The sequence below is a fragment of the Clavelina lepadiformis genome, chromosome 4 (assembly GCF_947623445.1).
Source record: "Clavelina lepadiformis chromosome 4, kaClaLepa1.1, whole genome shotgun sequence".
Lineage (NCBI taxonomy): Eukaryota > Metazoa > Chordata > Ascidiacea > Aplousobranchia > Clavelinidae > Clavelina > Clavelina lepadiformis.
In genome coordinates this window covers 7436550-7452631 of record NC_135243.1, presented here as the reverse complement: position 1 = coordinate 7452631, position 16082 = coordinate 7436550, and the positions used below count along the sequence as shown (strand labels likewise).

The following is a 16082-nucleotide window of genomic DNA, read 5'->3' as shown; positions in this document are numbered from 1 at the left end:
ATTGTGTAGGTTGGATGTTTGTTTTTGTTGTTTATTGATTGTATATTATTTATTAGTGTAGGACAATTTAGCAAAGTGGAAGCTGATACGGAAGCAATGAGTAAAGTGTCTTTTGAAAAGCAACTTAATCGCAAGCACACGGATTTAGCGATAGCTGAGGCATTTGATGTAACCTCGTCATCATCGCTTTCTTCTTTTGGAGGAATTAAGCTTCGTAACAATTCCTTTGAAAAAGTGAACTCCTGGCTTGCGTTTGGACCCGACGGGTAGGAAGCAGGTACCATTTTTAGAGAATTTATGCAGGTGATTTCTTGAGAGCGGATAATATTTCAAGCCAGCATTTTTTAGAAGTCAGGATGCAGGTTGCCAGCTTAAAAAGCAGGACTTTGAACCAAACAAAGGCGACATCGTAAGAAATTACGACTTTCCACCGTTAAAAAACAAAGTTCAGGTAAGAAACTTTTCTTTAAAAATTTACTTTATTAGGATTGCATAAGCTTGCGGTAAAATCTATAGCTTACTCATCACAAAATGAAATTTAACCAACTGAAAACAGCATATTTGTAGACAACTTCGGTAGGTCCAGTTCCAGGTTTACAACTTACTAGGTCAATTTATTGCCAAAAATCTTTAGTTAAAGTTACATTATATGATTATATCACTGCAGACATTGTTCAAATATGGCGAATACTCGGTTTTTGCCAAATGGCATGTCCTGGTTGAAGGAGATTTTGTGCAGTGCCGAGTTGAAGAAGAAGCACAGAAATCTTTGAAGAGGTAGTTTTTGTTGGAGTTTCTGAATTTTACCTAATTTTCCATTTCCTGAAGACAGACGCACACAGATACTAATATTAATAAATCGCACATTGACTTAATTCATTAATTTTCACATTGATCGTTGTAAGTACCGTAGAAATATAATTATAGTTTCAGTTTTGTTTTCTTGTCTTCCCGGGTCTCTTTTCTGTGTAAGCATGTTTCAGAAATCGCATTTCGACGGAATTTATTAAAGTAATTAGTCCAAATTGGAGTCAAATTGACCATGGGTACTCACAAGTTTTAATTAGGCTAGGCTTAGCCTATGTCACATGGGCTACGGTTTGTTTTTGCAGGAAAACATACTCCCTCCGAGACGTTAGAACTTTGGCTTTAACAAAAAACTGGCTGGTTATGTGTCAGATGAACCGCATGTACCTCGTGGAACGAGATGGGATTGTACCGGCTGGAATAAGCCTACAAGTTTGTCGCCTAGTTCCTTTGAAATACCTTCGAGTATGCGTTTCAAGGCCTGCACAAAGGATTATTGGTAGGTGGTAAATGGAATGAGAGATCGCTCAAAAGTGAGCATGTCAATTTAGTATTAAAGCTTTTAACATCCAGTTACATGTCTTTTGTTATACAAGATTTCGATTAAAGTTTAGTTGTTAAATTCGCTCAAAGAAACTTTACTTTACAAAATGTTTTATACATTGCACATAATCTCAGTAAGGCTCACAAACTAGAATGAAACGTAACATGCCATTTTCATGGCTGGCCGCTGTAGTAAAATTTTAACTGACATTGCGTGGATTTTTGCAGTATATTATGTAAGCCAAAACTTGATTAGGCCCGAAAAATAGTATCTATGAAGGATAATACCGGCTATATACAAGCAATCTATTCTTTCCAAATAATCGCTCTGGTTTTGAGATTTGATTTATATCTGCGTTTTGAAAGCGTGATTCATGTGGTTTCCGTAGTGTAGTGGTTATCACGTTCGCCTAACACGCGAAAGGTCCCCGGTTCGAGCCCGGGCGGAAACACCTATTTGTAACTTTTTGTTGCCTGCAATTTGTAAAAAGATAATAACAATTTCCAGAAGTTGATTACCATCTCGTATCGTTTATTTTTTCATCATTCTCTTTAAGGGAACGAAATATAAAAAGCTAACCATTATAGCGTAATAAAATAACAAATCAGCCTACAAATAACAATCAAGAAAAAGCAGCCAATCACGTTTAGTATGAACTCGTAAACGATTATAAACTTATAAGATAATAATTGGTTCCGGCTTTGTAACTTGGTGCCCTGATTCTGGACTTCGGTATCCCTGCAATAGATCTTTTTGAACGGGTTTTTAAAATTTGTTTGGTAACCATAGCCGTTTTAAATTTGTAAGCAAACCAAAGCCATTTTAGATACGAGGCTAGACATTTTAAAATAGGCCATCTTGAAGGGAAAACATATTACCAATGCCAATTTAAACTATTTCTTAGAAACGTGAAATATACATTTACTATCTCACCCAGAACCGCCCAAAAGTATAGAGAAATTTGATTTTGTAGGAATCCAAAATCAAAACGGATTACTAAAAGAATATCAACTCGTGGATTGTCCAGGTCCGAACGAAAGTGACCCTTTTATTGCGTGGCGCCAAGTGATTGGTTCCATTCAACCAAAACACAATGACGACAAGCTCTTTTTGACCTTGCAGATGTTTGAACGTTGGTCTCGTCAACACAGCTGCAGGTAAGAGGTGATTCGCTGAATGTTTGAAGAATTGGAAGCTGATTATTAATTTAATTGCAAAACCTGATAAAGTTATCAAGATCTATATTTCCCAGTTAACTTTCAGTAGCCTATTCTTTTAAAGTTTTAACGACTTGCATGTGAACAAGAACTACTTTCTTTATGAAGTTCAAGTTATCTGAATATCTGACACATGTAGCTTATATTTGCACAACTATATGCTGTTCCATAAAGTTATGACATTTTTAAGAAGGTCATGCAATCATATCGCTTGTTTGTTTAGAAAAGTTGTAAACTATACAACGTACACCTTAGCAACACAAAATATATTGCTATACTCCTCTAAGCTGTTTTAAGCGATTTTGGTGAAAACCGCAAAGTCTTTAATCCATAAAGAGGTATGTAGCCTAACAGCATATAAGCTAATATAGTTACACATAATTTCACGTCCTACGAAAAAGAAAGAGATGTTTGTGGACAAACCTACCACCCACGGTTAGCGTCACCAAGTCCCAAATGAGAATTCTCTATTTGTTTTACACCCATCTAATATCGTATCAAAATAAACCGACTGCGCCAAATGAATTTCCTCATACGATTCAATATGCGATGGATACCTTAGCGCACGTATAGGACAAGGTACATATACTGTAGAAGTGTAGAGTGTAGATATTCCTTCCCTATATGATAATTGATAACCTTAGAGCTATAGAGCGGAACATTAAGGTTTTGCGAATTATTTTCCATATTAACTAAAAGTTTTTTGACTAAAACGATTCAATAGAAAAACTACGAAATTTATGTTGTGATAAAACAAATTTCCTCCTGTATACATAAATCCCCATCGAACTCTATGTTGAAGACACGAATTTAAACCTATGAGTTATTGCACGGTGACAAATTTTTTCACACGATGGTGTTTATACAGTAGGCCTATATATTACAACATTTCTGTTGAAAAAATATCCCATTTTTGTGTTGAATCTAGGCCAGCGCATTTACCTAACCATTACGGTGTTTACCTTTTTGCTATAGCTATATACAGTACTCTGACTCATACGTTTTGTCCAATACCGTAAAATTCAGCTTGGCGTTTTAGTTATATACATCAAACAGAAAATAGGTTCCTAAGTCAGTTTTGATGGACTCAGTAAAAATTGACAGATAACATTTCCTGGCTTTTATTTGCACGTTTGTTGACGTCATTCACCGTGCTTTATATTTGGCTGCGTATGTTGCTAAGGTAGGTTGAAAATGAGTTCATTAGACTATTTGAGGAAGGTTTGAGGAACCTTGAATCTTAAATCAGTTGGAAATGATTTTTGCAGACCATAGACGTTTTAAGCCATGCTGTAAGGGCTAAACCAACGAATTCACTGTGGTAATATCATTATTTAAGATAATGTAGTCAACAAGTGCAGCGCCAAACCATGCATTTGGTTTTGGTTGCCTACGTTTTTGTTAGCGCACACGAATTTTCCTTTTTGCACGATCTTAGCGAACCAGTGCAGATGCACAAAAAATCTGGTTTGGCATTGCAGCGTGTAAGCCTAATCACGCAAAGCAATCGATCGCGTTGTCCAATTTAATAACAGACAATTAGGCAGACACTTCTGATATTTTGCGGCATCAGAATATAACGTGATTTTGTGGTGCGCGATTATTAATTACTGCCTGCTGCAAAATAATTGTTTTACCCGCAAGATAATGGCGGCAGATATGACGTCACTGTTGCTTTGTTTACTAACTGAGGCAAGCTAAATGCATATTAGGTGCGCGGATATGTACGCAGTTACAGCAGTTATTACATTCGCTAATACGACTGACAAAAATATTTATATGTGACCGGGACGGCCACAATTGGTGCCTTTTCAAGTCGTGTTCAACATGCCGGCATTTAAATGCAAACTTTTTTGCTGATGGGATCTGAGAACTGGGTCGATGCAAACAGCTTTTAGTTTGTGCGGCAAGCATTTAATTTCAGGGGCGATTCTGTCTAGTCTATGCTCGGCCATTAGCATATCTATAAAGCGTATCAGAGGTTGAAAAAGCTGACAGGTTTGTCTGTCTGAGGTAGCCACCTGAGGAAAAATTTTTACCTGTTAGAATTTTCGGACAAATTGTGATAAATTTAGACCTAGAGTATTGATGTATTTATCAATACAACAATCCAGTTCAGCTGTATTTTATCCCCGTAGTACAATCGATTATAGGAAGTAAAGCGTTCAAGAAGATCTAATATAAAGTCAATATAGGCGTAGAATATTGTTCACAATATCATTATGACCCAATATAATAGAGATAAATCTTTGATGTATATAGGGCAAATATTAGCTAAAGACCACTTTGCGTTGGCTGTGTGAATGTAATTCTCAATACCAAGTACAGTGAAAATGAATTAAATATGGTTGTTGGGTATACTGTATTGGTTTAGCAGAATCAGAATCGTTATTGTTAGCACAAATAACAGCTAAATTTTTTTAGTGTTGTTTTGTATGTAACGTTATGTTTACTGAATTACGTATATGCGTGGCATTTGGTCAATCTGTTTCGCCACTCAGAATACAATTGACTGAGTCAAAAATTTGGCAACTTTACGTATATTGTTAGTAATTAGTCAGGTATTACGTATACTGTACTTAAAATCTTGTAATTTTGGCCAACAGACTTCAAGTTTTTACACTTGCTAAGCACGTATTTTTCAGGAAATAACCACTCACGTGTTTTTCTCAGATGCGTTAAAAATGCAGCGATGCGGTCCCCTTTCCGGGTACGTGAAAAATTTTTTTAAAACGGAGTGAAATACTGTACGTTACGTCACTTGTTGACTTGTTGGTTTGTGTTGGCAGGCCTTTCACTTTTAGTGATTTGATTCACTTAAGTGTAAATATAAAAAAGAAATAAGCTGATTCTGGTGAGGTTTTAGTATTTAGAAGTTTAGTTTTTGACGAACGAGTGACGTTTCGCCATGCCCTATGTACGTCAAATCCACAGCCCTTCAGTATTTCGCGACAATGACGACGTTTTTGTCTACGACGACATTACCGCTAGACGGCAATCAAGCACCACTAGCAGTACGGAAGATTGTGCGCGGTCCTCAATTTCCTCTGCTCCTGACATTTTTCATCGCGCTCTGAGCAGGAGAAAAACTCTTGCGGAGCTTGAAGAACTTGAGTTTAATCTTCCAGCTCTTCCCGTCGATGAAGACATCGAAGATGACGATGAACCATCACAGTTTTGTTTTACACGAAGTTATGACGCAAGCCGGGGTAAACCGAAAGTGCAACGTCGTATTTTCGGTGTCGATCGAACTGTCAGTCTCACCGAGATTCGCTCCGCTCGAAAAGTACCTCTGGCGAAATCTAAGTCTCCTACGGGAAATAAAAGTGAAATTATCCGCGAACGCTTGAAAAAAGTCTCGGAAAACGGGCATTCCAAATTTTGCGAAATAATCACGGTTGAAGATCAAATCGTTGCCCTGGACAGCGACGGCATCAGCAAACCGTGGATGAGAAAGAGCTCGGCAACGTCGGATCAGCTTGGAAAACTGGCGATGGAATTCTTTAACTCCAACAACAGAGAGTAAGTCTGGTTTGAAATCAGTAAAGCACCATGTAGTCAACAAGGATTGACGCGAAACAAGTCAGCCCTTCGTTGCTTTCAACCTGGTTGCGACAGTAACTGTTTAGGGAAATAACTGCGTCCAACTTGTCTGGTGGTTTATGCCGCTGTCTGGTCAATGACCGCGCATAACTTTTTTGTTTTGCAAAATCACTTTTAATCTATAATTTTTTAAAACGATGTCCGAGTGGCTGGGTAAATATTCTGACAGAAAGATGAAATAATTTATTGATAAGTTTTTCAAATTTTCTTTCAAACGGGCCATTGTTTTTAGTAAAAAAAGCAGAAATATTTCCATTATTTTATAATTTTCGTGTCGGCTTCGACAAATCGATTTTTCTTATCGCGCCTACCAAATGTCATCCTACTGTAACGTCACAAAGAACAAACATCTGCGATAACAGATCGATTGATTCATTTGAGAAGGGAAACAAAGCCGTATTAAATCCACCTGCCGCTGTTTTCGATTAAAACTTTTGAAATTGAAATACGAGTCCAGCGACCCACAGTTGCCACCAGAACCTTGGGAAAGTTACATCAAAGCCAGAAAAAGTTGCCTTAGAGCAAAAAATTGTAAAACGTTTGTTTTTTCAAACTTCATCATCGATGAATACTGTTTTGATAAACTGTGCACAGTTTGCCTGTAAATGCAGCACTTTTTTCCTTTTGCATTAAGCTTGCTTGTTGAAGAGAAATGATGTTTAATTTTGATGAGCACCAACAACAACAAAAGATGAAATATTTAATAAATCAATAACATACCTATAATGAGTCATATTTTGCAATCGCAATTAACATTGGCCTTATGTTCTTTGTTTGCAGAGTGACTGTCTACCCGGGAAATAATAAGCAAAGCGACACCAGGTAAGCAGTTGTTTTCATACAGTTTTTGCGTGGTTTGTTGATTATTGTGCCTATAGCTCATATAGTATAGTTCATATAGTCTGTATACAAACTGACTGTTATGCTAGGTTTAGTCGCAATATTTATTATATCTTGACATACCTTGACATACGATATACCTTGAGAAAGTTATACCCCATCTCACCACACGATTTAGCAATACGTTTTGAAACAAAATAGCCAAAAGGACTCACACACTAAATGCAGTCGGTAGACGTAATAGCATCTTTTTACCGATTTTTTCGACGCAATCCCGTTCTAGTTTGTGATAGTGACATGACACTAGTAAATGTCAATTAATCTTGCCAGTCATTATCTGGGCGAAGTTTCGCGTTTCACCCAGACTACTACACGGTTTGCAATTTTTGAATCCAAAGGAGACCCATTGCAATACGTTTTCATTACTTGAAACTTCAAGAAACGTTCCGAGAACTACTTTCATGTTATAAGGTGGTATTGGCAGTCTGTTACATTTTACTTTGTAGCTAAAAGTCCGCGATAACAGAAGAGTAAGTATTATTGTATGACAATTTAGCTGATAGACATTTGCTACTTTTTTGTTCAATAGATTCAGAATTTGTACTGCCTGTAGCGCAAATATGTTGGAGCTGAACTTGCCTTGAGAGTACCCGTTATATGGCTTCGTCATAATGCCTGGATTATGACGAACAATAGCGAGAAATTAATTGTTCTTTTTAGACAGACGCGACTACAAAAGCATAAAAGAAACAAGAGTGTTTCAATAGGAAGGCTTAAGTGCTTTAGATTTAGAGTTACAGCAAAGATTTACTATTACTAACGCCTTGGTGGTTTTAAACAAGCTTTGTACCCAATAAAACCAGAGGGTTGCTGAACCAGGAAAGTATATATTGACGCCATTTGTGAAATTGTAGGCAATCCTTTAGAAAAGTGTTTTGTTTAAAGAAGAAACCTAATGTTCCGTAAATAACTTGGATTGTGGTAGCTTGCGGGACTTGTTTCTAGTAGGCCTTTGTTTGAGGTATAATTGCTCTGATATAGGCGAATGGTGTTTCTATTGCGAACCAATGTTGAGTCTGTAATAACGAATTCAGCAATTGCTTTTTGGTCTCAAGTCGGTGTCCTTATTCAGACAAGCTTTGGCGCTTTGGGTTATGTCACTCGCAAGCTTTCGAACATCCTTTTGTGTAAACCGGAGCACACAGGGAGACTTAAGCTTGGAATTTGCTTACGCTTTTGACTTTCAAAAAATAATTGAACAAACGTGTAATTCGTAATTGTTTGTTTAAAAGTAAAACTGTTGACTTATTATAATATTTTAACTTCTTGTAACAGTTTGAAATACATTTCGACTTATATTCAACGAAATATTTCGGAACCACGTTCTTTTCAACCGAAAACTAGCTATTACACGATTAATTTTACTAAACTTTTCATAGCTTTTAAATGTATTAGATTCACTTTGAGAAGGACATAAAGAAAAAAAGAGGTTGGAAATCGTTTATTGCCTATTTATTAATTCGCGTGTGCCCTTGACACGACAACAACCACTTGAAAATGCGTGATGTTTAATATATAAATACATCGGTTTCTTATAACTGTTCTCAAAAGAGTCATTTCGCCATAACACATTAAAAGCATAGTTCAAGGCAAAAATCGATATTTATTTTACAGTAAAACGAAGCCTTTTTATCTTTGCCGCGTGCTGTTATTTTCTAACAAATTTAGTCTCTATACCGCCGTTTATGAGCGTACGTTAACTTGTATGTATACGAGCCGATATTGACCGCTTGGGCGCGCGCACAGTCGCACACACGTTGAATGTAAACACTAACTATAACCCTATTCAAAATCCCTGACCACTTTTCTGTAACCACGGCCTCGTAGGAAGCGTTTCGCTTTTCCGCCAATTGTATGTAGACATGGAAAGCAGAGAGCATTTTTTAACGAGGCAGCCATATGTAGACTAAAGCAGTACAATATCTGGTGGTGTAGTCTGGTCCTAGTTGTGTGTGCTTGACCTTTAAACATTGGAATGGAATTTTATTTAACTAATATTTGAGTAAATGTTCAAAAATTAGTTAAGGTTAGTTAGTTTGCTTTCACTGTAGTTTGTTCGTCTTGGTTTGTTTAGAGAAGGCCCCCAGTAGTAATTGTCAAAGTTAGTAACCCAGCGTTTCTCAAATGGGGTTCGGTGAGTCAGTCTTTGGGGTTAGGCGAAGAACAGCACGCAACAAACACGCTGTATGTTTGACGTACAGTATATTTTTTCGAATTTTAACACAACTTTTGTGGTATATTTCAGTATACGTTCAATATACGTCTAGAACACTGACGGTTTAAGATTCTCTTAACTTATAGTTATAAAAACGCGAAGAAAAGATTTTTGACTAAATGTTTTCAAAGTGATTGTATTAAAATGTTAAATATAATATCGCTGACATCTTGCCTCAAAGTGTAATAGCCCACAAAGAAATTAAAGGATCGCATTAGCTATTCGTCCATTAGCAATTGCATATCCCTAGTTTTGTAGGCATTGTATGGTTTAATTTTGTCATGAACCGTGGGGATGCAAAGTATGACGCCGACTTTGTTGCAGATTACGCACAAATTCCGTCAAACATACGCGCTTCTCCAACACACGGTACACGAAACAGAAAGTTTGCGCACAAGTGTAGCATACAGATAAAATGATCAAAGGTGTAACGATGCTAATGGTGCGTTAAATATAAACGGTTTTAAAGTCATTTTTGCACTAATATATCCTATTCTTTGATGGGGATAATGGCTTAAGCTATGCGATGAAACGTTATTTACTCAAGCATTATGCCTAATTAACTAGTATTAATTAATAACTACATTCATTTGCTGCATACCTTATACAGTCATTTTACCCGCTGCAGTAAAACCAGGGTTTACGTGGCGTCTCCATCGCTCGCATTATCTTTAATGTAATAATTTCTGATAATTTAATTTGTAATATTGATACAATATATAAAATAGGTATTTTAGGTCAGTATTTCATTTGGTTCAATAATTTCGATGTTCGAATAAGCAAGGGCTTAGTTTAAGGTTTGGCATATAGCCATATACCTTATGCAATCAATATCAATTTTCGCAGTTCATTCATCAGCCCGTCTCTTTCCAAAATGTGAAAGCAATTTCACGCCTTCCAGTATCTTGCATGATAAACGTCAGTATATGGCTACCTAATAATAAGGCAATTACACGGCGAGTGATAAGCCTAATGATAGGCTTTATTAATCGTTTTTGGCATGTACAGTAGTTGTAGAGTAATACTGAAAGGTTTGCAATTGCGGTCCAATGTGTCCTTCTTTTAGTATATTGACGTATGTTATTCGCGGGTTAAGGGATCTTGATTAGAAAGCTGTCCAGTGTGTCCTGCCTATAATAGGATTATCTCGTCGGTTGAAAAGTAGAATTCTTTGTTGCAATCAGTCATTCACAGTTCTTGGTTAACGCAGAATAGTCTGTTTTAATTTTTTCAGTTTTCCGTATTTTCAAAACAGGAAGCCTAGGTATGTGTATAATGTCTCATGAATTATTATTATATTTTATCGAAAGAGTTGGACAGGTCCCGTCTATTAATTATTATCACGAATACATTATATCCTTAAATAGAGTAAATACTAAAGTAACACAGCAGGTCATAACAGGTCAGATGTTATTCCATCTGAGCTTACAATAATCGATTAGAATCACCCCGACAGGAAATCAATATGACCTTATATATTACGGCTGTAGCAAATTATTTTGTTCATTTTGATTATTTTTCGAAAAACTATTCGCTTACTCTGGAAAGCTATAATTGAAAAATTGCAAAGCTTCCGATGTTAAACTAAACTTTCTTTTTGTGTTCGATTTATTACGAAAAGACGTTATTTTTATGTTTACTAAAGTTTACCTGACTGGCAAGTGAAGCAGGAAGAAGCTGCTCCGCCGATACCGAGTCCAACATCCTCTCCCTCTCCTCCTTCTCCTCCGCGGCAACCAACTCCACCCCCGCCTCCTCGAGAACCAACTCCACCGCCAGAATATACCGGTGAGCATAATATGCAGTGTATTTATTTTCATGCTAATCTCGAGTTTTTTACATTTAAAATATTTTTTGTAGAATATTCGAAACTTGTTGTTCAAATTTGTTTGTTGTTGTTTATTACTGTGGCTCAAATCGCTTTTTTTATGAATTCCCATTGTATAACCATAACGTTGACACGCCATGGGCGGTGGTTTTGCAATATGCATTCCTGAATAGCGGGAAATCGTAAGGGTTTGAACTAATTTTTTTTTTAAATTTGGACTATTTTTAGAAAAAAAATAGCAAGCAAAAAATTAGATGTTTTAGTTTAGTTTGGTAAGGTATATATTTACTTTTCATGGACAATTCTTACTCCAACTGCATGTTTTTTCTGTTTTAAGATATCGGAATTATAGTCAAATTTGAGTTTTTACAACGCCTATGTTTTGTGCAGTTAGGTTATTCTGGTTTAGGTGTTAGCACTCGGCCCCTTTATACTCACTGTTTGAAAAAGATGCTAAAAACAAAGGCATTATTGATTAGTGGCCTTAGAGATTGGGCTAATGAATGACTATTTTTATTTGTTCTTGTCCTTTTCAAGATACCGAAAGCTCCTACATTATTGGAATCCAGGCGAGCGTAGGCAGGATTGATTCGATGACCTTGTCCAATAAATCAGGTGACAATCAATATATTGCACAATACAGTCTTACGCTGTAAATATTCTTGTTACGTAAGCTCGGTCATATTGTATTGAAAACTTTCGATGTTAGTCTTTGCCAAATATAATGCGAATTTTATCCGCCTGTGGACTGCTTGTTTATCATGGAATAAAAACTTATAAATAGTTTTAAAGATTCCGCATTTAAACTGTCATATTCTTATAACGTTACTGTATATCCTTGCTTATGAGGAATATGTTCTCGTTGTTGTCTTTAAATACAAGCCGTTTGAAAAGAAGAATCTTTCGCGCTTCTGACGTATTAAATTGTTGCCAGTCAAGTCTTTTTTGCGCCGTTCATCGCGCTTTTGATGATTAACAAATCTCTTGCATGCGTAAGATGCAACGGTGTCAGACTAAATGTACGATTATTATAAAGAGCCAAGTTTTTCACCGATTGCTGAGTACTATTAATATGCCCAAATTGAAATAGATTACATATTTTAACCCGGGAACTGAAATATGTTATATCATTTTTTACAAACACTTCACAAGTTCAAGTGTAAAAATCTAAAAATTGAACTTGTGTAGAAGTACTGTATATATTCCGACATTTTCAGATGAAGTTGAAGGGATAGAGACCTCATTTGGTCCGAGCACGCCGATGTCTCTTCTTAAGAATAAAGATGCACCCCATCCCTCCTCCGCAACTTCACAAACCAACATCCTTAGCGACGGAAGTAAGTTCGGATTTTGGCCACGTTTATGGTTTAGTTGAGACTTGGAGTTGGAAACTTTTGCCGTTTAGTGGCCCTATGCTTAAAGCAATACAATCTATAACATTTAAAATAGCCAGGTTTTACCGCTATTGTGAAAATCGAAGAGCATTTATTAATTATTAATTAAGCCGTTATCGGCCCAGATGCTGCAAATAGCGGATTTTTAAACCGTATTAACCCCGCACTAAAATAAAAAAAGAGTCGGATTAGCGTCGAAGTATAAATCATTATTTTCCAAATCACTGCTAGTGGCGGATACGATTACAACCGCAGTTATTGACCGCGTTAAACGGGCCGGTTACCGTGAATTATTCTGCATAATTTTTCGTTTCTTATAGGTAATGGTTAATGATTTAATATTGCTCTTAATGGCTTTCAGTGTTGTCATGCTTGCAGACCGTTAGATGAAGAAGAATAACTTTGCTAACCGGTCAATAGAGATGCTTAACAATACTTAGTCAATACTTAACCAATCGTGATGAGTGAACCACACCAAGCACAAACTGGTCGAATCCACAAATATCACAAATATCACGTCAGGGCTACATGCCACTGAACGCGAAATACGTTGAGCCTAAATGGTCACTAAAATGACCACATTTGAACTCAATGAAAAATATTGCGTCATTATGCAACAAACTTCTAGCACTCCGCTCGTCGATGCTGCATTAAATAATAATCATCGCACAAAGTAAATTCACGAACAAACGTTTCCTTACCACTTTGGAAATGCGAGACGACGAAGTTATCCAATTTAATTACCGGTAAGCAGGAGAGCATGAGAAAATCATCAACACAACTTACAAACTGCAACAGCCTCGTAATGTCCCTCAGCCTAATTCAAAAACGTTGCATAATTTTGTTTGATAAACGTGAAAATACAAAAGAATATTAACTTTTTTGCGAACCGGTTAAAAATCAACGCAAGGCCGCCAGACAAAAACGGCTGATTTAAAATCTGCATTATTTACGACGTAACACCAGATATATGCTGACACAAATCCAGTGATGATTTTCTTGCCGAAGTACCGTCATCGAAAAACATGCCAATCACTTTTGGCCGATTTTGCAATGTTATATTTCCGAACACAAACGTAGTTGATATTTTATGACAGTTGGTTTTTGATGTATCACCTAAAACACAATTTTTATCTCTGTTAAGTTTATTTTTAAACCTTCAGTCCGCGAAATTCCGTATGACGTCGTAATCTTTATTCTACGTTTTCAAAACGTAACAATACCCTACAAAGATAATTTGGACGAGTTTTCCAGTATTTTTTATAACTTACAAAGTTTCATGTTGTTTGTATCAGAAGCCACGGACTCCATTAGAAATTTGCCTTCACTGAAATATTTCGCGTTTACTCATTATTTCTCAACACATTTATGACGTCTATTTTGTTTTAGACAAGAAACGACGTCGAAGTGTAAAAGAAGTTTTCAGAATGGGATTCTTTCTATCCAAGAAAAACAAAAAGAGACACTCTCTATCGCTAGCTCCCGGATCAACTCAACTCGAACCAGGTACGTTTTTGACCGCGGGTATTTGTGTCAGGTTCTCAGTGAAGTAAAAAACACAATATTTATTGTTGATTTACCTACATTTTCTTTCTTAATATTTGAAGCAATCTAATTCTAAAATACACTCTAAAGTTTGCATGTAGAATTTCGAACTTGAACTGACCGATTTAGAGGTAAACTAAGAGAAAATATTAGTACGCTTTTGAACACAAGCCTGATTTAATTATATATTACAGGTTATCATTTAAAAAGCTACTAGAAATAGAATCTATCACCGCCGCTGTACACACACCACTGCTTGCTATATAGTGTACATTTGTGCTTATCTCACAGTTGCTGTGACGCCGCCACCAAACCTTCGAACATACAATCGTAGAATGTCCCGGCTTGACATGAACGAACCCATAGAAGATGTTTTCGCTGGGATAAAATTCGCGACCATCGAAAAGAATTCCTCTGACGATGATACCCGCGACGCGAGTGATGACGACATCCACTCGCACGAGGACGACATTGAAGACCCTGACGTAATTCTTGCGTCACTCTTACAACAGCAATGTAGCGCGAACGAAGAGAAAACTGCCCAAGACAATGACCTTTTGACCTTTGAAGAGTTGCCGGAAGAGTCCCAGAACTACTTTGAGAAAAGAAGTCAAAACAATACTTGGGACGATTTGACGTAATCGAGACGTCACTATGATGTAACAAACTTAGTTTGCACATTTTGTATAGCAAGTTTATAAAATACGCACTGAGGTGAAAAACCTACTTTAAAGCATCTTTCTAACGCTGGGTATTATCTACTCATAATATTTTTGTTTCATTACATGGAATGACAAAGTCATACATCAGCTGCATCTTAACTGTATATAAGTGCTTGTCGATAGTATATGTCTTTGAAGTATATCCTCCTTGCTGGACAAGTAATTCTTCGTTTCACACATCGTTTATTTTTTGTCCCAAAACATCAAATAACTATTTCTAATGCTGCTCACTTTATATTATGCGAGGCCTTCGCCTATGCACTGAAATAAAATAGACAGGTAACAGAATATATGTGCCTGCAGGATGAGATTGCGGTTTATTTTAGTCAGCTTACAACCATAAGTAGTTTCGTGCAACTTCGTGCAACTCCAAAAACAAGCGAGCTTTAAATCAAAGACTAGTTAATAATTTGGAGAAGAAGATTTTTATTAATATGTAGTGGTTATGCTGTTATTCCCAAATTCGTATCGCAAATTTGTCCTTCTCTTGGTTATGGTTTGTATAACGAAATGCTGTCTTGAAAACAGCATTAGACAACATTAGCATTGAAAACAGCATTAGCTGATGACAACAAAAAACTTCAAGGTCAAACTAAATCGACGTCTTACAAAGAAGTCACTCCAGGAAGTCCCGCAAAAGACAGTTTTTTGATGTTGTATAGACCTAATAGAAAACATATTTGCAAGCATTTCTCGAGTTTATAATGCGTTTGAATGTTTTGTGTTGTTGTAGTTTGATTTTCTCCAAATAGCACGCCTTACAACAGTTTAAAAAATATTCTGGCTCTGTTTCAGGTGTACGAAAGTGGACAAAAGTCATCATCACAGGGGTATACCATATCTCAAAAACTAGAGCTGATGGAAAAAACTAATGTCATTTTCGGAATCAGCTCCCCAAATATACCCAAAAATAGTTCTAACATTCCAGGCACCAAATTCTTTGTTGACCAGGGAAAATTAACCTCAACGTACCCCAAAAAGAGCAAAGAAATGGGTCTTTTGCAAAACCTACACAAACTTTTCCCTACCTCGTTAGTCGTATCCAATAGAGCCACCTACCAAAAAATTTGCAAGCCACCAGCATGAACTTAAAGCAAAGTAAGCTTTAAATTTAACTTTAGGGCTGTTCGACATTTCGTCTTCTATTCTTTTACAAATGCAGTTATTACCGAGCCCAGACCGCAGCAACTATATAAAAAGAGAGTGAAAAGATGGAAAAATGCTTTGTTGGGGTAATTAAAAAATATGAGCGGATATTTAGTTGTAGAATTTTTCTCGTTCTGAAAGTGTGAACTAATTACAGCTCA

The 16082-nt window shown here is 36.6% G+C and overlaps 1 protein-coding gene and 1 non-coding gene across 4 annotated transcripts; both read left to right on the top strand.

Annotated features, from left to right (window-relative positions):
- Positions 1–12: 12 nt before the first annotated feature.
- Positions 13–15063, top strand: LOC143452576 (uncharacterized). Of its 3 annotated transcripts, none has more exons than XM_076953607.1 (11): positions 13–266; positions 352–451; positions 668–777; positions 1113–1306; positions 2325–2508; positions 6952–6993; positions 10932–11074; positions 11652–11729; positions 12332–12451; positions 13898–14014; positions 14345–15063. In XM_076953607.1, the coding sequence occupies exons 1-11, from the start codon at positions 97–99 to the stop codon at positions 14692–14694; spliced, it is 1608 nt and encodes a 535-aa protein (XP_076809722.1). In that variant the 5' UTR covers positions 13–96; the 3' UTR covers positions 14695–15063. The 3 variants fall into 3 exon arrangements, with proteins under 3 accessions (XP_076809722.1, XP_076809720.1, XP_076809723.1); XM_076953605.1 differs by having other exon boundaries at positions 349–451; XM_076953608.1 differs by lacking the exons at positions 13–266; positions 352–451; positions 668–777; positions 1113–1306; positions 2325–2508 and adding an exon at positions 5011–6090.
- Trnav-aac (transfer RNA valine (anticodon AAC)) lies at positions 1730–1802 on the top strand. The gene has a single exon. It is a non-coding gene; the product is annotated as a tRNA-Val (tRNA).
- Positions 15064–16082: the final 1019 nt, after the last annotated feature.

Excerpts from the sequence above, each read along its gene's own strand:
- LOC143452576 (XM_076953605.1), top strand. The coding sequence starts at position 97 with ATGAGTAAAGTGTCTTTTGAAAAGCAACTTAATCGCAAGCACACGGAT. Across the intron at positions 452-667 it reads CGTTAAAAAACAAAGTTCAG|ACATTGTTCAAATATGGCGA; the intron begins GTAAGAAACTTT and ends ATATCACTGCAG. Across the intron at positions 778-1,112 it reads GCACAGAAATCTTTGAAGAG|GAAAACATACTCCCTCCGAG; the intron begins GTAGTTTTTGTT and ends TTGTTTTTGCAG.